This window comes from Solanum verrucosum, unplaced genomic scaffold, assembly GCF_900185275.1.
Source record: "Solanum verrucosum unplaced genomic scaffold, falcon-dt-bn FXZP01000261.1, whole genome shotgun sequence".
Classification (NCBI taxonomy): Eukaryota; Viridiplantae; Streptophyta; class Magnoliopsida; order Solanales; family Solanaceae; genus Solanum; species Solanum verrucosum.
This window is the reverse complement of record NW_026019969.1, coordinates 15,114,432-15,138,438: the sequence shown is the minus strand read 5'-3', so window position 1 is coordinate 15,138,438 and position 24,007 is coordinate 15,114,432. Positions and strand designations below refer to the sequence as shown.

Here is a 24,007-nt window from a genome sequence, read left to right as displayed (position 1 = left end):
GATCAAATTATAACCACCATGTGTAATTGTCTTGTAATTCAACAACTCTACAATTAGAAATAAATTTACAGCAATATCTGACAAAGTTGTTTGGTCCCTCATGCTAAGTCATTATGCAGGATCAACTATCTAGATAATATTTACTCGAATTATCTCAGCAGTGTAAATGTTTCCAAATAACAGAGAATACAGAAGGCTACAATTTCCAAATTTCCATTATTATAAGTCATAATCTTGTTATTGCCAGATATCTGTCTTCAATATTCAAGAAAAGTACAGATGCCATATCTTATTATAAGTAAATTAACTTACACATTTTAATCAGGAATGGAAATGCTTAAGATCTTGGATCAGATAAGAACAAAGAAAACCGATCAACAAGCTCATTGTACACAGAATTTTTATATTGCAATGAGTTATTCAATCAATATAAGGAATTGAATGGAACCATAGAAGTAAAAAAATATCATTGCTTCAATTTTTTTAAGTAGAAAAGTGTCAACTTAGTCAAGAGACTAAGGGTATTACATCTCCATTCTTTTATGGAGCTAAATTCATTAGTCTACCTAGTTAGAGAGTGGTAACTCCCCTAATTCTAACGTCAAGTTACTGTTTCTTCTAACTCCTGAACTGTACACTCTGAAAATCCTGCTTTACATAGTTACAAAATTGTGTAAGCAAAAGAATGGGGATTGGTTTTCATCTCACTTCCTCAAGCGAGATGTAAGATTAACGAACAAATCCTCGGTGCAGGGAATTGTGACACCACCCATTGGATGATCAAAGCCGAATTCTTCCTCAGCTTGATTAAGCAAATCTTGAAATAAAGGTTCACTCAAGAATGATATCGGAATCACAAATCTCTTCTTCTGTTTCTCTCCAACATACACAGCAAAGTGACCCTTGGGAATATCTGAAGACTTCTTGATTATTCGAGGCATACGGATAGCCATGATCTTTTAGTTTTAATATAGATGAGAAAACAAAGAAAGAATATGTATCAAAGACCTCAAGAGCAAAGAAAGCTTTGAATACTATCAAGTTTTGCTGAGAGTTGTTGTGGTAGACACCTCTTTGAATGTGTTTAAATAGGCAATGACAACTCATAGAATCCTGATGTGTTGAAAATAAATTTGTGGGCACCAGCAGAAGACAATGTCACTGAAGTTTCACATGCTTTTGCCTTCCAGGTGAATTAAATTAAGACACTGTTAGTTCAAGAACAACAGTCCCTACCATTGCTGTCAACTTGAGCAAGGCATCCTCATTTTGGAATTTTTAAATAAGATTCCGAACCTAGAGCTTATATTTTCCTGAATCACTAGGATAAAAACAAACTCTGAAAACACAAAAATGTCCTCGCTTATTATCACAAACAAAAGGTAACATGGGAGAGGCCTACCTTTGTCAATACTTAAAACACCAAATTAACATTAGGCCTTAGTTCAAGGACAACAGGCCCTATCACTCACAATAAAATGCTCAATATATCTGAACATAGCAAATTCTGAAGCGTTATGATTCCAAGCATATCAAACAATGCTGACAGCTTGGCAAGTGAACACAGCTAAGTTAGCTTGTATTATGTATAGCAGTCTGCCAGCAAGTCCTTAAGTGAAAAATGATGTTAGAATAAATCAGCTCGCTAGATATGAGACATGTGAAACAACATCTTATACCCTGACAGGAAATTCTCAACTTTTGGTTAAATAAGAACAAAGAACAAAGAAAAAGAAAAAGAAAAAAAGGAGCTCAGATGTGCATCTGCTGAAGGTTGCTAGACTCAAACGCTAGCTGAACTTCCTCTAGTTTGGTGGGTTAAAACATTTATTAAGTACATTAACTACTCCATATGAAGGATGAGTAACTTGAATAAAGAGACTCATTCTTTTGTAAGCAAAGCTCTTTCGAGATCCTAAGTTCCTAACTTCCCATTTTAATAGGAAGCTGTAGAGCAATGGTTGCGTTTATTATCTGTTATTTTTCTAACTGTAGCTTAGTTTCTAATTTCTATGTATAATTCCAGGTGTATTTGTTATTTGACTAACACAACAGAGTGCCTGGTTGTGGTCAAGTTACTTGATTCTGGTCCGTAAACGTTACCAAACCACAGGACGTGAGCATATGGAATCGTAAGGAGAAAAAGTATCAACGCAAACTGAATGGAACAATAAAGTGATAAAGATTCAATACTTCGATATCTTTGAAGTAGAAAAAATTGAAGTGTTATTTATCTCTTTGACATGACATGAATAACAATCAGCCTTTACAGAGATAAGTTCACTAATCTACCTAGTCAGACTTTAGTAACAGCTCTCATTCTTACATCAACTACTATTTTCTCTAAATCCTAAGTGTACAGACTGCAAATCCTGCTTTGCTGCTCTACAAAAATGTGAAAGAAAGTTTCTTCATCAGTTTCTCAAACGAGAAGTAAGGTCAATGAAGATGTCCTCTCTGCAGGGTATGGTGAGACCGCCCATTGGATGATCAAAACCAAATTCTTCCTCAGCTTGACTGAGTAAGTCTTGAAATAAAGGTTGGCTCAAGAATGATATGGGGATTACAAATCTCTTCTTCTGCTCCTCCCCAACATACACAGCAAGATATCCCTTGGGAACATCTCCAAATTTCTTGATTATAACGAGCCATACGAATAGCCATTATATTTAGTTTTAGTATAGATGAGAAAAGAAAGAAAAAAATACTGAAGATCTCAAAAGCAGAGAAAGCTTTGAGTACTTTCAAGTTTTGCTGAGTGTTGTAGTGGTAGACACCTTCTCGAAAGTGTTTATATAGGACAATGGCAACTAAGAGAGTCCTGTTAATCACTATTCTGTGGGTACCATGGAAGACAATAGTGTTTTATTTAAAAATATTATTTTGGACTGGTTTAGAGTCGCCACTTAATTTTTAAGAAAAAATCAAGAAAACTGATCATTTTCACAAGACTAAAACAGGAATCTAGTGAAAACTTGAAAAGGATTCGAGATTCTTATTAACATTCTAGGAAGGTTTTTAAAGCACCTAGAATATCCGCTAATGCGGTTATCCGACAACTAATTTATTTAGCTAAAATAATTTTAACTTAGCTTGACTTGCACGATTGAACTATTTTATAGTTGAGATGATTATAAAAGGGAAAAAAGGGAAATATTGACCTACGACCTAAGTGAGATACCTTTTGAAATTTATTCTTTTAACTCTTTTGAAAAATGATCAGTTTAATTAAGTTGTGAAAGCGAAATGAGCGTCTTTTGGGGATTTGAACCTTTCGACCCTAAGATTAACGACAAATACTGATACGCAAAACAAACACAGTAAAGTAAAGAGGGAAAGAGAGTTGGACCCAAATCTGGTTTCTGTCCACCTGGATCAGTATTTGGGCCCATTTTTCGTTTTGGGCCTTTGGCCCATTTGAGTGGCACCTGTCCTAAGACTAACAAGAACAAGAATAACAACTAAATGGGCTTAGGCCCAATAACAAAATACAATTTGAAATTAAGAGTGGGCCCTCGGCCCAATCTTTTTAATTTTCCTCCGCTTTCACATCCTTCCACCTCCGAGACCTGTTCGTCGACTTTTATAGCTGGCCGGTTGACTCGATAAAGGAATTTGGAGCCTTGATGGCTCTCTCGAAATGCAAGGGAAGGAGATAGAAGTTCATGAAGAACTCCGGCATATTTGCATGCGAATAAACAAGGCAAAAGAAAATGAATTAGAATAAGATAAAATTCCACGTCATAGCATAATATTGGAATCCCAAATAAAGGAAATAACTAGAACCATCCATGTGACTGACACCTAATAATCCCGATTAATTTAAGAAGGTAGGACCACCCTAATTGGAGGGGAACATGAACATTTTTACGGCTAACCAAGGATTACAGTAAGAATATGCAAACGTATGAACTTAGCATGATAGACAGAACTACATATACGTGATAAACATTTAATGAGGAGTAGATAAGCATTGTAGAGATAATTGATTAACAATACTAAATGGGTAGACAATAAGGCACTGTTTAATGTTTCTCTTAAATTAGCACATGGCACATCAACAAAAATAAAATAATAATTAAAAAATAAAATAAAATAAAAAAAAAAATTTAAAAAAAAGGGTGCAACACTGCCCAAACATTTTTTAAACTTAAGTTAATAGCACGATCCATTACGCACTTCCACAACCATATAGGCGACAAAATAAAGATTAAAACAAAACAAAAATAAAATTAAAAAATAGAAAATAAAAATTAGTGAATGCAAACGAAACAGATAAATGGATTCTCATGTCTAAGCTAAATTTTAAATCACCGGCAAATCACATCTTCAAATAAATAATAAAATCTTCTCGATATCAAATTAACTATGACACGCGAAAAGACTCCCGAATCCTATAGCACCGAAGAGAATAAAATTTAAATCTACTCGCAACACGAAATCCAACAAAACACAGTGCAACTAAACAAATAAAATCGCTCAAGCTCAAGATCATTGCTAGATTAATCACATGACTGTTAAAAGACAAACATGAGCTACTGTTTCGATCGATTTTTGGTCTTTAAGTATTTAAAGTAAATAATAAGTGATGACCTAAGACAAATAATAGAGGAGAAAACAATAAAAGTGGAACAAAGCATGTCAATAAAACTCGATAATGGGTTCGGAGATAGTTCATACAACAAAACGAAGGAGGCAAGGATTAGCACCCGAATCAAATAGAACAAATGAAATACGATTTGACTGAAAATAAAGCTACTTAAGAACCCAAAAGAAAATGCAACCAAACAAAGTTATAAGACTAGAATAGCAAATAACTCTTACGGAAGAAAAGAAAAACAAACAGACCTAACAAATGACCAAGCTCAACCATCAAAATTCTCCTACTTAAAGTAGCATGCATATATACTTGAACGGATAAAAGTCGATTAAAAAAAAGAGGGGGGTGGTAACAAGAATAAACTACATTATAGGAAATATGTGACCAACTACTAACATTAAACAATGGCAAATCAAAGGATGAGAAAGGGAACACGTTTCACTGTACGCAAATAATATATCTTATGCAATGACCAAGCTAACTCTACAAATGTAACTTAATGATGCTAATTCATTATGTCAAAAGGCAGAAATTTTAAACACAACAGCTTGCCAAGCCATTTTAGAAGACAACGTTGTCACATTCAAATAACTAAACATGACAAAGGTGTTATTAAATAAGTAGCAACCAGCTGTGCTAAAACACATGTCACACTTCGAGATTCAAGTTGGACCGAGAATATAATTTTAAGCGATTGACATTCCGGACAGCAACCTACTGCTGGTCTTAATCCTCCTATTTAGACAAGAAAAGCGAGGGAAAACCAAGTATACCCTCTCAAGAAGGCTACTAATGACAAACCTATAAACAGACACATAAGCAAGAAATAAATTTTTTCAAGAATAAAGTCATAGAGGAACTAAAACGAAAATTACTAATTCATGAAAAAGGGCAAGATGGAACAGATAGTGATACAAAACAAAGGAACAGAATCTCATATTTTTAGATAAACAGAAACTAAACCATTTGGATGGCCATCTTATCCACACTCAACAAAATACTGCAGATAAGAACATGTACTACGGATGACCAGAGAAAAAATAAAAAATATATATAAAAGATCGAAGATCGGACATGCTCACAAATAATGCCAAACTAACTCTAACATAGAATTAATTTATACACAGATAATACTCATGTAGGGAGGAAAGTTATTACCAGCTAAAGACTCATCAACCGAAACTTAACATATAGAGACCAAGACAAAATCAACACATAAATGGAGCGCAAGACACAACCTATAATACGTCATAAGCAGAACAACATAGAAGAAACTGGATTTAAATGAGAACAAGAGGATTTACCTCTTTCTGGTCAGCGAAATGAGACAACACGAGCAGACGAGCAGCGATTCTTCCACTAACTACTTCGGAAACTCGAACGACCAACCAAGAATTTCGAGCTGACTTTTAACAAGGAGAACTTGCTTCTTCGAATTTAAAGGAAAAGAATCGTCTAAACCTTCTCCGATATGATATTTCGCTCAAAGTAGTTCCAACTCCAAATCTTGAATCCCAAATTTTCAACTAAAAAAAAATCTCAAAAAAAAATAAAAAATTTTCTCCCCCCCCTCCTCAGATGAACAAAAGATGCTATATATATGGGGAAATTAGGGTAGATTGTGGGGGGAAAAGGGTGGGAATTCGGATATGAATGGACCCATTCCAAATTCAAACTCAAAAAATGTTTCATCAATTTGGAGAGACATCTTTTCTTTCAAAAAACACCCCATTCCGGAAGAGGAAAGGGGTAGGACGCGTGCTTTGTTGCCTGCTGTACGAATCACTGGCAAAGCAAAAAAGGAGAAGACGACTAAAACAAATTAGACGCCGTGTAGCTTCCGTCTGGTTCACGTTGGCCACTGGATTCGGGTCAGTTCGCTGGAGCACTGGGCTGCTGGGATTTTCTGGACTGATCTTGGGCTGCTGCTCGTGATTGAGATTCTGGGTTTCGATTTCGCTGGGTTGGATTGTTGCTGGAAGAAGAAAGACGAAGTTGGGGCGGTGGGATTGGTTATTGTGTTGTTACTGTAATGTATTGAGATGTACTGCTGGTGGGTTCTTTTGGAATTGAAAGTGGAAATGGGCTGGCAATTGATTAAGGCCATTGGGTTGGCTGGGAACTTGGGTTTAAAATATAGGCCGGACGGTTTGCTGGAAATGCCACATAAAATCCCAAAATTTGGTCATTTAAGAATGGGTATAGAGTAAAAAATCAAATCGGTTAGTTTTTCAAAATTTAAGGAATAGCCAAAATGAATTGAATTAACGGATTCGACTAAAACCTAAATAAGGCGAACTAATAAAAATTAATTAATGAGTTTCCTGATCTTAACGAAATAAAATAATTAATTTAATTATAAACTAAATGATTTTGAAATATAAACTATTATATAACTAAACTACTCTTAATAGAATATTTAAAATAAAATCTTTTCGAGATGACTTTCCAAATATTTATAAAATATACTAATTATAGATATATAAAATTACATGAAATACATATTATTTATAAATTATGAAAATCGACCGAAATCACTTAAGATGACTTTGCAAAGTATTTGAATTTTATAAAACTAATTATTCTAAATCGTTTGAAAATTAAGAAGCTCGTGAATTAATTCTTATCGGGGAGGGTCAAAATTGGGTGTCAACAATAGCACCTGAAGTAACATGGTTTTGCCTTTCAACTCATTGCCAAAGTATTGGTGACTTAGGTCACATCAACTCAAGACAACAGGCCCTACCTTTAACGTTGCGTTCCAAGAATTTTTTATTCTAAAAAATATATGGATTATCCACTACTACATACCAACAGAACAATGGAAGTGGGATGTCCAGATGCTTCTTAACCTGATCCTGAATTTAATCCAATCTTACAACTTGGGTAAAAAAAAATTAGTGGAGGTTTCAGAAATACCAGACAAGTCAATGATGACAGCTTGGCTAGTGGATACTGTTAACCTGTGTTGCAGCCAGCCAGGAGCTCCTTAAGTGAAAAATGATTCTGTAAGTAGGTATGTAGATATGAGAATTTGATAAACTCTAAACATAATATCATGTACCAAAGGAACCATGTGTCCTGCATATGAAAATAATATTATTATCTTATATTCTGACAGAAAATTCTGAAATTTCGGTCAAATAAGAACAATGAAGACCTACGTTCAAGCTAGATGTGATTCTTCAGTTAGGTCATAGGACACAAAAGCTTTCACATTAAGGAAGTACTCCAGATGAAGACCATCAGAAATGCATTCGTGCAGATTTTCAATTAGAGACTGAACATTTAGCTTTTAAATTAAGTTACAATGACTTGTTCGCAGGAGCGTTCCAATACAAGTGTGTGCAACATGCAGTTCTTTGTTAATATCAAGAGTATTTTGAACAATCTTCATTTAAGTACCAATAGCTATCCTATGTGACGCCTGTTCATAGGTACATCAATACGGATGAAGGATCTATGTACCATAAATGTTATCACATCATTTAGTTTCTCTATATGACACTCAGTTGGACTTCTTACTTCCCAAAAGCTTCAGCTTTAGTACATTTGAGCTAGAGTAATCATAGTGGCTCACATCAGCATAATTCCAGATAAAATTTCAATTCTACTCATCCTTTGTCTAACCCAAAAATGTGACCAGTTTGGGCCACTTTAAACTTGATTCTGACTCATAATGATTAGCAACACATGAGCAGATATTGGATGAGAGGAATTAGAGAATCACAAGGAGAAAAAAATTCAATACTAACTGAATAGAACCATCATTCATTCAATACTTCAATTTCTTTGAAGTAGAAAAAAGCAAGTCATTTGTCCTTAGACATGGACTAACAATCAGTCTTTGTGGAGCTAAAGTTTCACTAAATCTACCTAGTCTAACATCAAAAATTGTATTCTCTATACAGATTTGTGTATCCTTCTTTACTACTCTACAGAATGTTAAGAAAGTTTTCTTTTTCAGTTCCTTAATCGAGAAGTGAGGTCGATGAAGATGTCCTCTCTGCAGGGAATTGTGAGACCACCCATTGGATGATCAAAGCCAAATTCGTCCTCAGCTTGACCGAGCAAGTCTTGAAATAAAGGTTGGCTCAAGAATGATATCGGGATCACATACCTCTTCTTTTGATTCTCCCCAACATATACAACAAAATGGCCTTTGGGAACATCTCCAGATGTAACAGATTTCTTGATTATACGAGGCATGCGAATAGCCATGATTTTTTTAGTAAAACCTCAAAATCAGAAAAAGCTTAGAATACGTTCAAGTTTTGTTGAGAGCTGTGGTGGTAGACACCTCTTTGGATGTGTTTATATAGGCGAAATGGAAACTCAGAAAATCCAGCTGATAGTGAAGAGTTATTTCATGGGCACCCACCCACAGAAGACAATAGCATCTGAAGTAACATGGTTTTGTCTTCCACCAAATTGTCAAAGTATTGATATCTTCAGAACATATCAGATCAACACATAAGGCCCTACTTTTTATCTTTAGTTGGAACATAGCATGCATCACAATCTAAATGCTAAAGAAGAAATGTAGCCTAGCTGTGACTATTCATGTCTACATTTACTCCCAGACATTTCTTGTTATTTAAATGGTTTTCCGGTATACATTTCCTTGAAATAGATGGAAATCACAACCTACCAATCAGAAATGCATTTGTGCACATTTTTTATTCGTGATTTGGGATTTTTTAGGAAACAAAGAGTTGTTTCACCTTCAGAGGCCGAACATGTAGCATTTATATTATGTTAGAACTTACAAGGACTTGTTTGCAGGAATGTTTCAATACAGGTGTGTGTACCTATCTGGTATGGGAGCATGAAGCTTTTCATTAACTTTAGGTAAATCAAAACGGTGGAAGGATCTATGTAACATATATATTAGTATATCACAACATTTAGTTTTACTATATTACAGTCGGTCAGACTTTTTATTTCCCAAAAGCTGCAGCTCTTGTATATTTGAGCTAGAGTAACCATAGCATGCTAACAGCAGTACAGTTCCATATAAAAAATATTAATTCTACTCATCCTTTGAGTGACCTGAAAATGTCACCAGTTTGGGCCACTTTAAACTTGATTCTACTCAGAAGGCACTTAAGTAGTCAAGCTTAACCATTCATACTTCGAAAATGAAAACAAATTGAAGTTCAATACCAGAGATTATTTCCCTAGCAAAAAGCATACAACAGATTTGAGTCCACTTCAGTGAAAACTGTAATAGGTCAAGTGGGGAAAAGGCTTATATGAAAAAAGTGCTCCAAGTGTCAAAAGTTATGTTTTAGATTGACCATATATATGTCACTTTTACATAAACAAACAGTGGGCATTTCATTAAACCAACACAGAACATTAAAAAAAAAAAAAAAAAGGATATCACGCTCGGCGTTTACTCAATCGCCATGAGTTTGGCTCGTTATATCTATCATAAAGAGGTTCAATACGTTCCTGTCTCTTGCGCTTCGTTAATTTTGTTGGGTCAGCCGTCTTGAAGAATCTTGGTGCCAACTCAACAAGCCATTTAGGATCTACCACGGTCACCTCGCGCATGTACTCCTTTGTTGTCATAACAAGCTCGTGATAAATAACCCAGTCCGGCTGTCTTTGGAAAAGAGCACTGCTAGGATGAATGTAAACTGGCTGGTTCTCAACTAAAGTTCTATAACCCTCTTGAGGATCCTTTCTAGCAGCATGAAAAAAGAAACCTGCTCCAATAGCCTTCTGGATCTTTGCGAAGTTCTTTCCGGCACTCACAACATCCAATTTATACTTGTCCATGATGGAGAGCAACTGTTTTCTGACATCCTGTGCCCTCCTAAGTGATCGTGACTGGACAAAATTTTCAAAACACCATGGACCGGAAAAGTTTTTCGCTTTCCAAGCCTCATAAACAGCAAGCAAGGTAAGATGATCACCCTCAGGCTGAAAAAATTTCGCCTTCTTCTGATCGGCCTGAGCTTGTTTTTCCCTTGGTCGGTAAAAGACGTTTCCAGTTTGAATCATAGCAATGATGGTCAAGATCTCATCACTACAGCCGAAGTCCACACTAGCAAGAAGCATCTTGGACAAAGGAGGATCTAATGGAAATTCTGCCATTTTTCTTCCCAGTTTCGTCAGAAGCCCCTCTTCATCCAGTGCTCCAAGAGTGTAAAGTTGCTCCATGGCAGATATGAGAGCCTGAGGGGTAGGTGGGTCCATGAAATCAAATGACAAAAGATCATTAATACCCATTGCTTTCATCATAATAACGGTGTTCCCAAGATTTATCCTCTGGATTTCTGGAACTGCAGTAGGAGACATTTCACTGTGGAATGCACTCTCAGTATACAGACGGTAGCACTTCCCAGGTCCAGTTCGTCCAGCACGCCCTGCTCGTTGCTTTGCTGATGCTTGTGAAATTGGGGTAATAACAAGTGAATCAAGACCCTGTTTTGGATTGTAGACATTTTGCTTTGCAAATCCAGGATCAATAACATAATATATACCGTCAATTGTCAAAGAAGCTTCAGCAATATTTGTAGCAACAACAACTTTTCTTTTCCCAGGAGGGGCAGGATCAAAAATTCTGGACTGCATTTCACTGGGCAAGGCACTATAGACAGGTAGTATGATCAGTTCAGGAACATTTTTACCTAGTCCTTTCATCCTCTCATAGAGACACTGGCAAGCATAATCAATCTCCTCTTGACCAGTCAAGAAGAGGAGGATATCACCTTCAGGTTCTGTCAAGTGGATCTGCATGACAGTAATTAAAGACGCATCAAGGTAATCACTTTCTGGCTGCTTTGTGTAGAGTATCTCAACTGGAAAAGTTCTTCCTGGGATTGTAAAGATGTTGCAGTCAAAGAAATAACCAGAAAATTTCTCTGCATCCAAAGTTGCAGACGTGACAATTAGACGAAGGTCAGGTCTTCTCTTCATTAGCTGCTTAAGCAAACCAAATAGAACATCAGTGTTAATCGTTCTTTCATGTGCTTCATCAAGCATTATGACTGAATACTGGGACAAATTATCATCAATCAGGATCTCCCTCCAAAGCATACCATCAGTCATATATTTGATAACAGTTTCTGGCCCAGTACAATCTTCAAAACGAATAGCATAACCAACCTCTTCACCTAATCGACAACCAAACTCCTCAGCAACTCTCTTAGCGACTGATGTCGCAGCCACTCGACGAGGTTGAGTACAGCCAATTTTTCCCCTCGTTGTATACCCTGCCTCGGCTAGATACTGTGTCACCTGTGTTGTCTTGCCAGAACCTGTCTCACCAATGACGACCAGGACCTGGTTATCATGGACAGCCTGAACCAGTTCTTTCTTCAATTTGTAAATAGGAAGACTCTGCCGCTGCTCCTGGAGGGATAGCTTAGACCTCTGGCCAAAGGTCACGGCTTTACCATAAGCATCTTTCTTCCATTCTGGCATGTCATAGGCAGACAAACCAACACCCCTCAGCTCCTGTGCCAAATGCCTCTCACCTGTCTCTGGCATTGGGTCTTCCCATGGTCTGTTGAGATCCTTTGGGATAGAATCAAGCATCGTTCTCTGTTGCTGCTCCCTTACTTCCCTTCTCTCCTTTATCAAAGCTGATTGTAGTGCAGCAGCACGACTCAATGATCCTTCAGGATTTTTAAAAATTTTGACAGGAGACATATCAACTGAATAACGACTCTGCCCTTGCAAGAAAGGGGGTTCATCTTCATTCAATTCAACCTCAAGCTCTTCATCAACACCACCTTCTTCCTGATATAGCATTCCATCCCCTTCTTCATCAAACATGGGATGTTCCTGGACCCCCAGGACACCTGCAGCAATAAGTTGTTTCGCTTCCCACCTTTCAGGTGAACTCATCCTCTTCACAGGTCTACGTGATGGAGCTACATCCTCTTGCTCCGTAATCCTGATTCCTGACAGGCCAATCCTGGTCTTAGAGCCCTCATTATTCATGCCTGAAGGATTTGTTGTCAATCCACCATCGCCTGAGCTCTTCTTCAATGGAAGCAGATCCTTTCCTGTATTCTGATCAACATCTCTCATTGACAAACTCAGCTTCTGCCCACTAATAGAGATAACCTTCACAAAAACCTCCTGGTCCCGTTTTACTAAATCTTTGGCATTACTAACCCTTCTAGTAGCAAGTTGTGAAACATGCACCAAGCCTTCTTTCCCTCTAAATTCATTCAGCTGAACAAAACAACCAGAATCCATCACCCTTGATACCCTCCCCTTATATACTGCATACAACTCTGGCTCATCCACATGATGCCTCGATTTTCTCCTATCCCTCCGATCATCATCCCCGTCTTGCTCATAATCATCTCTCCTACCCTTTGCATATACATCTCCATCTCCATCCCTGTCTCTGCGCCTTTCTGAAGCCCTACGTTCAGCTCTACCATCATCTCTATCTCGATCCCTACCCCTATCCCTATCCCTATCCCTGTCTCTACCCCTTTCTCTTCTATAATCTCTATCCCTCTCTCGCCTCCTATCCCGTTCTTCTCCCTCCCCATCTCTCCTCTTACTATTAGCCTCCAACTCAATCTCCTTCTCCAATTCCTTAACCCTATCCCTATTATCTCTGATTTTCAGAGCTGAAAACTCGGAATCATTGCCATCCTTGTTCAACTCCTTCTCCAACTTGGACTTGGCACTAGGAGGCAAAATAGCATGGATTATAGTGAGCAATGTTTTTACGAAATAATCGGGCATTTCAGCACCACTTTCTTTCAATTTGTCATCAAATTCATCTACTGTTAAGCAATTTCTACCAAGCTCAGTTATAAATTCAGCTAGAACCTTATCACCAAACCCTAAATGTGCCTCCAACTCAGAACATACCTTAGAAATTAGCGAGAGGTATTCCAATTTCTTCAACTCGTTTTCTGCGATGTCGGCTCCCATCCTTCAGACGAATAGCTCCTGAAGAAATCTTACGGTAGACTTGCCGGCGTCGCCGACGGAGTTAATTTACAAAGAGAGATAAATATAGAAAGAGAGTCTAGAGAGAAGGAGCTCAATTTGACTATTCAAACTTGACTTTGTAGGGTTACAAATTATTAGGATTTTTCCTCTTCCACAAAAATAAAAGGAGAGTATTAGAGTGTTGACATTATTTTATTTTCACAACAAAAAAAACACGTTTAGAATCCTATTTCCTTTTTAAAAATTTCATAAAATTCAAAATAATAAGTTAGAGTACATAGCAATTGAAATTTGAGTTAATTACAATTACCTCCATTTTATTTAACTTTAAACTTTTTAATTTACTCTTATATAAATATATAAGTTTAAATAACACATAATATATAAATATACCTTTTAACTTGGTTTAAGCTAGCATTTATGCTCTCCAATTTTGGGCGTACACATTTAAACTTATATAAAATTGAACAAGTAAATATACACGTCCTACCTGACATAATACACGTAGGACACAAAATTGTTATGTTCACAAAAAATTTCAACAAGAATACTGAAAACTAAATTGGCTAAAGAATGAATCTGAACAAATTTCATTTGTTAAAAATTGTGTTGTATATCTTTTAGACATCAGCTAGGCTACTGAAAATTACATTCAAAATTGGGATCAACTGTTGCAGTTCACAGTTGCTCCCTCTATCTAATTTTCAGTAACATGGTACAAATAATGTGTATTTCCTAATTCTCTAATGTACAAACTGTGAATCTTGAAAAACCTCAGATCCTATTCAAGCGAGAAGTAAGATCAATGAACACATCCTCGCTACAGGGAATTGTGACACCGCCCATTGGATGATTGAAGCCAAATTCTTCCTCAGCTTGACTAAGCAAGTCTTGAAATAAAGGTTGGCTCAAGAATGAAATAGGGATTACAAATCTCTTTTTCTGCTTTTCCCCTACATAAACAGCAAAGTGGCCTTTTGGAACATCTCTAGTTGTAGAAGACTTCTTGATTATACGAGGCATACGGATAGCCATGATCTTTTAAGCAAATGATGAAGAGAAGAATTACTGAAAAAGCACAGGAGTTATCTAGTATTGCAGAGAGTTGTGGTGCTGACTACTTCTCAAAACATGTTTATATAAGCCTTTGGCAAGTCATAAAATCTCATGAGAAGAGCCATTTGAGTAAGGCATCTGTTAAGACAATGACATATCATTTACCACATGGTTCTGTCTTCCAACTAATTGACAACATTAATTACTTAAGCTCATATAAGTTCAAGAATATTAGGTCCTACCTTTTTCTCATACATGGAACAAAGGAACTCTCAGAATCAAATCCATATAAATGGCTGGTGCCTATTCACTATGACTATAGCATACCCCAGATGCAAACCCTGTGTCCATTTATGCCAATCACACTTTAAATTTCAATGGTGAAGAGGCATTTTTTGCACTGTTGATTGACAATAGCAGATGAAGTATCACATGGTTTTGTTGTCCAACTCATTGTCAAGTATTTATGATTTTAGGCCATTGTGCCTGAAGAACAGCAGGCCCCACTGCTTCAAATTACTACAGAAATCAAAATTGATAACAATGGGTAATTTTCAGGTCTTGATCTTTTGCTCAGAGATGTTTTGAACAATGGTAGTACCAACTGATATAAATGTTTAATGGCTAACATGTATGTGTCTATGTTCTACGAATATCCGTTGAATTATGAGTCAGTCATAACCTTATTATTGACAGAAATTTGAGTTAATATTCAAGGGAAGTGTAGATATTATATCTTATTAAAAGTTAATTAATTTGCATCCATTTTCTATTGCACTGAGTGTTTCCACAATCCAGCAGCTCTAGTACATGTTAAGTACAAGGAGTAATTATCATATTGCTAATATGGTAGAGACTATTGACCATAATGTCACCAATTGAATGGGTTATGCCCACTTTAGAAGACCAGATTCCAGCTCATTTGATTAGCAAACTATGAGAGTTGACCAAAACTTTCGTATTGCAAGGAATTGGCTACAACAGTATATATAATAGAATAAAACCATAGAAGTAAAAAATGTATATTACTTCAATTTCTTTTGAAGTAGAAAAATGCGTCCCTAGTCAAGAGACAGGAGTGACATCCATTCTTTATGTGCTAAACTCATTAGCCTAACTAGTGTTTCTTCTAACTATTGAACTGTACACTGTGTTCCTGCTTTACAGCTTTACAAATTTGTGTAAGAAAAAAAAGGGACTAATTTCCTTGTCATTTCCTCAAGCGAGATGTGAGATCAACAAAAAAATCCTCACTGCAGGGAATTGTGACACCGTCCATTGGATGATCAAAGCCAAATTCTTCCTCAGCTTGACTAAGCAAGTCTTGAAATAAAGGTTGGCTCAAAAATGATATAGGGATTACAAATCTCTTCTTCTGCTTCTCCCCAATATACACAACAAAATGGCCCTTGGGAACATCTCCACCTGTTGAAGACTTCTTGATTATACGAGGCATACGGATAGCCATGGTTGTTACGTTCAATCTAGATAGAAAAGAAGGGAAGAATTAGTATGGACCTTGAAAGCAGAGAGAAGCTGTATATGGTTCCAAGTTATGCTGAGAGTTGTTATGGTAAATCCTTCTCTGTATGTGTTTATATATTGGCGAACGACAAGATGTAGAATCCAACTGATGTGCACTGGATAGGTCTGTGGGCACCAGCTAAAGACAATACCACCTGAAGTATCACATGGTTTTGCCTTCCAACTCATTGCCATACATACGATTTATACATTGAGTTAGCAGCAAAAGGCCCCACTGATTTTCACAACAAAGGCATACTAGTTGTTGTTCAAAGGTCATAGGTCCTGCAATGTTTCTGGTTAAACAAGAAAAAACTAACCAGTGACTACTTGTGTTGTGTCCCTGCTGAGCATGGGTGGACTTTAGCACTATTTATTTGATGATTGAGAAGCATTTGGTTTCATAAACAGTACCTGATTATTGTACACAGAAACATCCTAATAATAGCTGGTAAAGGCATTTGATTAATATCTGTATGAAAGACAGTAGCACATGAAGCATCATATGACTTTGCCTTCTATATCAGTACTTGTAATTTAAGACCATTTTGGTTGCATATGAAGTATTATATGACTTTTATGACTGCATATAGGGAAAAGCACCTCCGGCAAATGAGGAGTACACAACCATCATTAAAGAAAAATAGAAGCTAGACAAAATTTCATAGGTGAATGTCCGTTTAGAAGTGCCGAGAGACGGTAGCAAATTTATATATAACTCAAAACTTGTTGTAAGAGGCAGGAACCTGTTGATTCTTATTTTAAAAGCATAAGAGAAGCTAGGAATTGAAGCATTAAGAATATTAAGAACTTCGCTGAAATTGTTTAGTTAATCTTTATGTGAAATCATATTCTAGCCAGCATTATAGAAGTGAGATGCAAGGCCTTGTAAACTGACGGGTCAGACTAACGTACATTTATTCTAAAGATAACTAACCTTAAAGACTTATATTTCCAAGCAGTAAGTGCAGAATGACTTTAAAATAGCTCTCTAGAAATGCGAACCTGATCACAACAAATATCAGAATAGGAACCTGAAAAAAATCAAGAGATATATGAAATGGGATCTCATATCCTGACAAAATTCCCAATTACTGGTTGGTTGTGAATTACTGAAACTTGCTCTTCTGGTGGGTTTAACAATGATATAGTACATTAGCTACTCCAGATGAAGGATGGTTGATAAAAAGTCTTCTCCTTTTATTAGTTGGATTAACTATATATATCCAGCTGTGAAATAAAAATCTGAATTTCATTCGAGCACATTGTTAACTAGTGGTTTGGGAGTTGGGAAAGCAATGATCTCTCAACCTTCGTAAGGAGAAAACTAGAAAACCGCAGGACTTGAGCATATGGAATCATAAGTAAGAAAAATACCAATGCTAACTGAATGGAACCATAAAGTGAAAAAAGGTCAATACTTCAATATCTTTTGAATTAGAAAATTTTAAATTCATTCATCTCTTTGAGAACTGCAGCAGAAAGTGATGTTGACATGGATAACAATCTTTCAACTGAGGCATACTTGTTGTTTGTTGCTATTATTGAAAACATAGAGAATTACTAGTATCTGTTCTGGAAACTAAAGGGACTTGATATTATTTCATACGGAATGATGAAAAAAAGGGTCATAGATGGTTACATATGATGTTGAAACAAGCTAACAACAGTCAGATTGTCAAGCCTAGGCCATGATACCAGCAGCATCATGTGCCTTCTTAAAGGTAAACTATGGGAACAAAACTCAAGTCATTTCTTCGGACTTGTCATTACCAGTTTGGATAATACTAAGGACTCCCTTACTCAATGGCCACGAGCAACATAGGCAAGAGAAATTGCAGCAAAAAGTGTTGTTGCTGAAGATAACATGGTCCAGAAATTCTTCTTTTTTTGTGCTTGAGCTACTGAAAACTGCAAAAACTCAACCTGCCTCTGCATCTCCTCAACTTTGTTCTCTTTACTCTTGATTGCATTTGTGATGGCCTCCAACTCTGCTTCATAAGGCTTGACATCTTCCCCATTCATTTGTTTTTCACCAACCACACTGCCACTTTCTCCTTCACCATCCGAGCGGATTGAATCTGCAGCAGTCCTCAAAGCATTCAAGATTTCCTCAGAATTGCTATTTGCCAACTCAACCTTGCACTGCATATCACTAATTTTCTTCTGTGCTTCGGCAAGTGAGGTTTGCGCAAAAGCAATTTCCTTGTTCAACACTTGACATTGAGTTTCCAACTCTTTCTTTTCTCTAACAACATTGAGGTAATCAGCCTTGGTTTGCTCAACCTCCTTCACAATTTTTTGAATGTGATTCTCCATTTCTTCAATCTGTTTCTTCATGTTTATACCATTCTGTTCCTCGTGGACAAAATGCTTTTGCATCTCATCCTTCTCAAGGGTAACTCGCTCGAAGGTAGCCTTATACTTACCAACTTCAGATTCCAAATTCTTCACCTTCTCTTTTTGACCATTGCAAGACACCTCTAATTCAGAAATAGAATTCTTGAATTCAGCTAATTGTTTCTGCAGTTCAACAATTTCAGTCTCCCTTCCAACTTTAGCCTCTTCCATCTCATTCTTCTCTGTAACCGTTTGCTCAATCTTCTTCTTCTCTACATCTAATTGCTTCAATGCCTTGTCTAGTTCCTTCTCAACAAAGGCCTTTTCTTCAATCAAGTTCTCAACTCTGATCTCTTTCTCATTGTTTCCCGTCACAAGTTCATTTATCCTCTTCTCCATCTCCTCTTCCTTTCTTAAGCCTTCCAAACACTTCTTCTCTAACCCAGCCAAATTTTCACGCAATTTAGCCTCCTCCTTTTGCAAACTCAGCACCATATCGTTAAGACCAGCGACTGTGTTTTGCAACTCACCATTCTTTTTCACTTCTGCATTTCTCTCCACTTCAATCCCTTCTTTTTCCCTAACAATCCCGTCAATCTGCCCCCTTAGTTCTTCAATCACTTTATTCGAACTCAACAAGCTATTTGCAACCAATTCCTTCTCTCTCACCATGGATTGGATCTTGCTTTCTCTGTCCTTGATTTTCTCCGTGAGAGCATTGTATTCAACCCTTAATTTCCCAACTTCTCCTTCAATCTCCTTCTCTCGCTTCTCAGTTTCAACCAATCTCACTCTCAATCCATCTGCTTCCTCTATTTGGGTGTCAAGTTTAATTTTCATTTCATCCTTCTCCTTACGAATCCCCTCCGAAACATTCCTCTCTTGGGCAACCTCATCAGCAACAGCATTCAATTTCTTCCTAAGGCTTTCAATCTCACTCTCCTTTCCAGTCAACAGCTTCTCAATCTCACCCTTCTCTCTCAAAACATCGCGCATTTCTATCTCTACACTCTTCAGCTTCTTCTCCACCACGTCATTCTGTTCACGAAACCCATTCCTCTCATTCTCAATCACCTCAGCATGGTAACCAACCTGCACAGCAACAAACACAGACACCAATTTCTTCTCAATCTCCAACTGAATAACCTGTTCACTCAACTGAGTCAACTCGGTCTGCAACTCGCTTTTCTCCGAGTTAGACCTTTTGAGTTCCGATTCCAGAGACCCTTTTGCCTGCACTAGTGAATCCACCTGTTGCCGTTTCTCAATAGTCTCCTTGAGAAGCATATTGTTGAGGTTCTTGAGATTCTCAAGTTTCTCAGAAGCTTCTTCCATGGCAATGGAATGATTGTTTTCTTTCACCTGATTTTCCTTAACCACTTCAGTGGGGTTTTGGGGTTGATTATCTTGCGGGGTCATCTTCTTTTTGGCCATTGTGTATGGAGTTTGGCTTAAGGATTTTTGTGGTGGGTTTTGCTTTTCGGTAAATGGAGAAAAGATTGAAGATGAGATAAGAAGATTGAGCGGCGAAGAGCACTCTAGGGTTTGTTTCAAAAATTGCACAAAGCGCCCTATTTCCACGGCGCCTTTAATTTTTTTGAAAATTTCGACGCAGACTATTTTGTCAATATCGAGGCAGCCACTTTTTTTTTATTTTATATCCATATTAAAATTACTACAATATATTATATTAGTATAAATTTAAATAAGCAGATCTTCCATTTCAAAATATGGAAAATGAGCTTACGTATGTGTGTTTGGCATGATAGAAAATGTTTTTCTCGAAAATATTTTTTAGGAAATAAGTGGAGTCTTTATTTTTATTTTTTGTGTTCGATGTATATATAAAAATATTTTCTTATTTTATATTACTTGATCTATGTTAATGTAACATACCTCTTCAGAAAATTTTAATTAAAAATAAATTTTATTAGATTAACCTTACTAATGATGATTGGGTTTTATTTTAAATTTGACTACTACAACATTACGTAGTTATTTAATATTAAAAATAATAATGATTTATGGTACAAGTACACAATTGGCTTCTAGGCCAAAATATTTGATATGTAGCTGATCTCTTTTGTGTTTTGCTTGCTTTGAGTTCCATTTGATTTTCAAGCAAAATTAAAGAATTGAAAATATATCAACTCAACAAGCATGTGAGGTTCATATTATTTTAAAGAATTAACAATTTTATCTTCGGTCATCTATAAATTAATTTTGTGATTCAAAAACATCTTATACACACTCTAAAAATTAAATTAACAAAAAGTAGACTTACTCACCTCCAACCTAGCACCCCCAAACTCTATCTACAACTTAAAAAAAAAAGATATGACGACAGGAAGCTGCTCGGATAATAAACATCTCTCACTTTCAACCAAAGAACAAAAGTGGGCACTCCTGGAGGGAGGGGTAAAAAAAAAAAATACAAAAGAAAGAAAATGAGAATTGTTTGTGACAGAAAAATTATGCTTGGTATGTGGATATTATATTTCAATCACTTTATAATTATATACATGTTATAAGTTGTATATGCACTGTATGCATGCATTATATACACAGTATATATGAGCACTGAATGTGTTATAAATAATGTATATGCATTAAATGCAACGTTGATACACTTTTCATACAATATATATACATATTATATACATTTTTATCTATACCCGTCATAGGCATTATAATCTTTCACACTCATATTTCTGTATAATTCGTGTATAATAAATATATAATTAATGTATACTCAGTTTGTATTATTATCTCGGGCACAAAATCACAAAATAATTACGGTCAAACAAGAATGCAGTAACAAAAATACATCCCATACCCGAAAAATTAATAACCCAATCAGGTTTCCAAATTTTAATAATTAGAATTATAAATAATTGAATATAATATGTTTTTTACAAATTCAAATATTCAAAGGATAAAATTATTCTAAAAAAGGACTTATACGGTTCTACCACAATAAATAATTTTGATCTGGCGGCTCAACATGTATTACTAGAATAATTTAAATATTAAAATTATAAATTTATAAAATCAAATTATTTTTGGTTAGTGTAAAATAAGGAAACCTGAGTTCGTATGGGAATGGGATTACAGTTTTAGGAAACTTTTTTTCCTTTTAGATTCCGAGTTGGTTTCGGAAGTTGAAAAAAATGTCTATATATAAACGCAATTCCTAACACTGTTTCTGTGCAACCAAATTCTTAACTTTGTTTATTTTTAATTTTCTAGCAAAAATATTTCAGTTATGGCAGTAGTGTATTTCAAGTATAAAAGCGCTAAGGACTATGATTCAATTCCAATTCTTGATCACTTTATTTCTGTTGGGAATTTGAAATCAAAAATATTTGAATCCAAGCGTTATGGTTGGGGTAAAGATTTCGACCTTCTTCTCACCAACGCACAAACTAACGAAGATTATGTTGATCATGCCACTTTGATTCCTAGAAATACAAGTGTTTTGATTCATCGCCTTCCTGGATTACCTTGCTTCCCTATAGTAATTACAGAGAAGCCCAAGCAAGTGTTGTGTAAACAGGAGGAGGAGGTTCATTCAGTTAAAAAAGAGTCCAAATATTCTCAAGATATTGATTATGATGATTTTGGCGATGATGTGTATGCAATTCCAAAAGTAGTAGTGCCAAGTCAATTAGGCAATCCAGTGCCAATTCAATTAGGTAATCCAGTGCCCACTAGTACTAGTAGTATAATCAAGAATTCAATGGGAAACATATCACTTGAGTATAATAACACAAGATCGGCTTGCTTTAGTGTTGGACAAGGTGGAATGGAATGGAAAAACCCACCACCAGGGTATGTGTGTCATCGATGCAAGGTGCCTGGGCATTTCATTCAGCATTGCCCTACAAATGGTGACCCCAATTATGACATCAAGAAAGTAAGTGCAAGTGTTGCTGTTTTTACTAAGGAAGTTGAAGGATTGTCCTGTTCTTCATCGTCTTCTAAGCATTCCTATAGAGATATACCAGCAGAGCTTCACTGCTCATTGTGTAAAGGATTAATGAAAGATGCAGTTATAGCAAGCAAATGTTGTTTTAGTAGTTTCTGCGACAAATGCATAAGGAATCATATTATGTCTAACTCTGTTTGCGTATGTGGGGCTAGAAATATACTTGTTGATGTTCTCTTGCCTAATTTGACTCTAAGAGCCACAGTAAACAGAATCTTACAGTCTAATAGCAGTATTTCTTCAGAGTCTTGTAGGACACGGGTAGAAGAGTTTCCACGAGCTGTTGAAGAAGTAAATATGAAGAAAAGGAAGAAACCAAGTGATGATGTTAACATGCAATGGGGTGTTGAAACTAGAAAATTAGGTTTTAAAAGGAATAAGTGTGAGATGAGCAGCGAGTTTTCAAGTGTAATTACTTATTGAGTGGTTAAAATATATATATACCACATTTTGTAATATTATCGAATTCAATACAATGTTTGTTGTCTCTAATACTTTTCCTTTCAATTTAGATTAGTAATTTTATCTGTTTGATCACACATAATTTGATATCTCCTCTATATTAGTGACATTAGAACGCAGCATGCGATGCACTATTTAAATAAGATAATCTCAATGTTATTAATTCGCAGGAAGCAAACTACATTAATTCGAAAATGTCTGGTACTACACAAGTGCCTGAACATTGAAGTCTTATTTCAAATACAATTTCACAGAATACTTTGCAAATGAACTAAAACAATGGGTTAGAGTTTGCACATTGATATAATGTTGGATCTGTGTTCTTTGAATTAGTCTTTGTGAGTCAAAAAGCACCAATCTTTGTGGTGGTAAGCTTCATATAACTTCTATTTAACGAACTGGACAAAATGAATCTCCTACTATCGTATACAAAATTGTGAGATCTAAAATGGAAAATTGATCTCAAATATATACTTAAATCCTAAATTGAGAAGTGATGTCAATGAAGATGTCCTCTCGGCAGGGAATTGTGATACAACCCATTGGATGATTGAAGCCAAATTCTTCCTCTGCTTGACTTAGCAAGTCTTGAAATGAAGGCTGGGTCAAGTATGATATCGGTATCACAAATCTCTTTTTCTGCTGCTCCCCGACATAAACAACAAAATGGCCCTTGGGAACATCCAAAGAAGTTGAAGACTTCTTGATTATACGAGGAACACGGATAGCCATGATCTTTTAATTAAGATGAGCAAATGATGAAGAGAACAATTACTAAAAATTCTGAAAGGAAAGGAAAATCTTTGAGTAGTTCTCTAGTTTTTTGGGAGAGGTGTAGTGGTTGTGGCTACTTCTCAAAACATGTTTATATAAGAGAAGGGCAAGCCAAAAAATCTCCTCGATTTGTGGTGAAGAGCCATTTGGGTTGGGCATCAGTGAAGGACAATGACATATCAATTACCACATGGTCCTGTCTTCCAGCTTATTGACATGATTAATTGTTTTAGCTCATATAAGTTCAAGAACAAAAGGTCCTACTTTTTTCTCATACATTGAACAAAGGATTTCTCGGAATCAAATCCATAAATATGGAACAGTGC

At 36.2% G+C, this 24,007-nt stretch overlaps 4 protein-coding genes and 1 pseudogene across 5 annotated transcripts; all 5 read right to left on the bottom strand.

Moving 5' to 3' along the window:
* Positions 1-21: 21 nt before the first annotated feature.
* Positions 22-1,217, bottom strand: LOC125816913 (auxin-induced protein 15A-like). The gene has a single exon (XM_049496578.1). The coding sequence runs from the start codon at positions 951-953 to the stop codon at positions 705-707; it is 249 nt and encodes an 82-aa protein (XP_049352535.1). The 5' UTR covers positions 954-1,217; the 3' UTR covers positions 22-704.
* A 959-nt stretch (positions 1,218-2,176) lies between these two features.
* On the bottom strand, positions 2,177-2,679 carry LOC125816912 (auxin-responsive protein SAUR21-like; annotated as a pseudogene).
* Positions 2,680-9,744: 7,065 nt separating this feature from the next.
* LOC125816877 (probable pre-mRNA-splicing factor ATP-dependent RNA helicase DEAH5) lies at positions 9,745-13,603 on the bottom strand. 2 transcript variants are annotated; one of them, XM_049496525.1, is made up of 2 exons: positions 13,454-13,603; positions 9,745-13,265 (listed from the first exon to the last, which is right to left on the bottom strand). In XM_049496525.1, exon 2 carries the CDS (start codon positions 12,818-12,820, stop codon positions 9,986-9,988), a length of 2,835 nt encoding a protein of 944 aa, XP_049352482.1. In that variant the 5' UTR covers positions 12,821-13,265; positions 13,454-13,603; the 3' UTR covers positions 9,745-9,985. The 2 variants fall into 2 exon arrangements, with proteins under 2 accessions (XP_049352482.1, XP_049352481.1); XM_049496524.1 differs by having other exon boundaries at positions 9,745-13,590.
* A 2,072-nt stretch (positions 13,604-15,675) lies between these two features.
* On the bottom strand, positions 15,676-16,136 carry LOC125816907 (auxin-induced protein 15A-like). The gene has a single exon (XM_049496574.1). The coding sequence runs from the start codon at positions 16,059-16,061 to the stop codon at positions 15,804-15,806; it is 258 nt and encodes an 85-aa protein (XP_049352531.1). The 5' UTR covers positions 16,062-16,136; the 3' UTR covers positions 15,676-15,803.
* A 1,554-nt stretch (positions 16,137-17,690) lies between these two features.
* LOC125816880 (intracellular protein transport protein USO1-like) lies at positions 17,691-19,988 on the bottom strand. The gene has a single exon (XM_049496528.1). The coding sequence runs from the start codon at positions 19,889-19,891 to the stop codon at positions 17,921-17,923; it is 1,971 nt and encodes a 656-aa protein (XP_049352485.1). The 5' UTR covers positions 19,892-19,988; the 3' UTR covers positions 17,691-17,920.
* Positions 19,989-24,007: the final 4,019 nt, after the last annotated feature.

Coding starts and splice junctions, on each gene's coding strand:
- LOC125816913 (XM_049496578.1), bottom strand. CDS start 953: ATGGCTATCCGTATGCCTCGAATAATCAAGAAGTCTTCAGATATTCCC.
- LOC125816877 (XM_049496524.1), bottom strand. CDS start 13,516: ATGGGAGCCGACATCGCAGAAAACGAGTTGAAGAAATTGGAATACCTC.
- LOC125816907 (XM_049496574.1), bottom strand. CDS start 16,061: ATGGCTATCCGTATGCCTCGTATAATCAAGAAGTCTTCAACAGGTGGA.
- LOC125816880 (XM_049496528.1), bottom strand. CDS start 19,891: ATGGCCAAAAAGAAGATGACCCCGCAAGATAATCAACCCCAAAACCCC.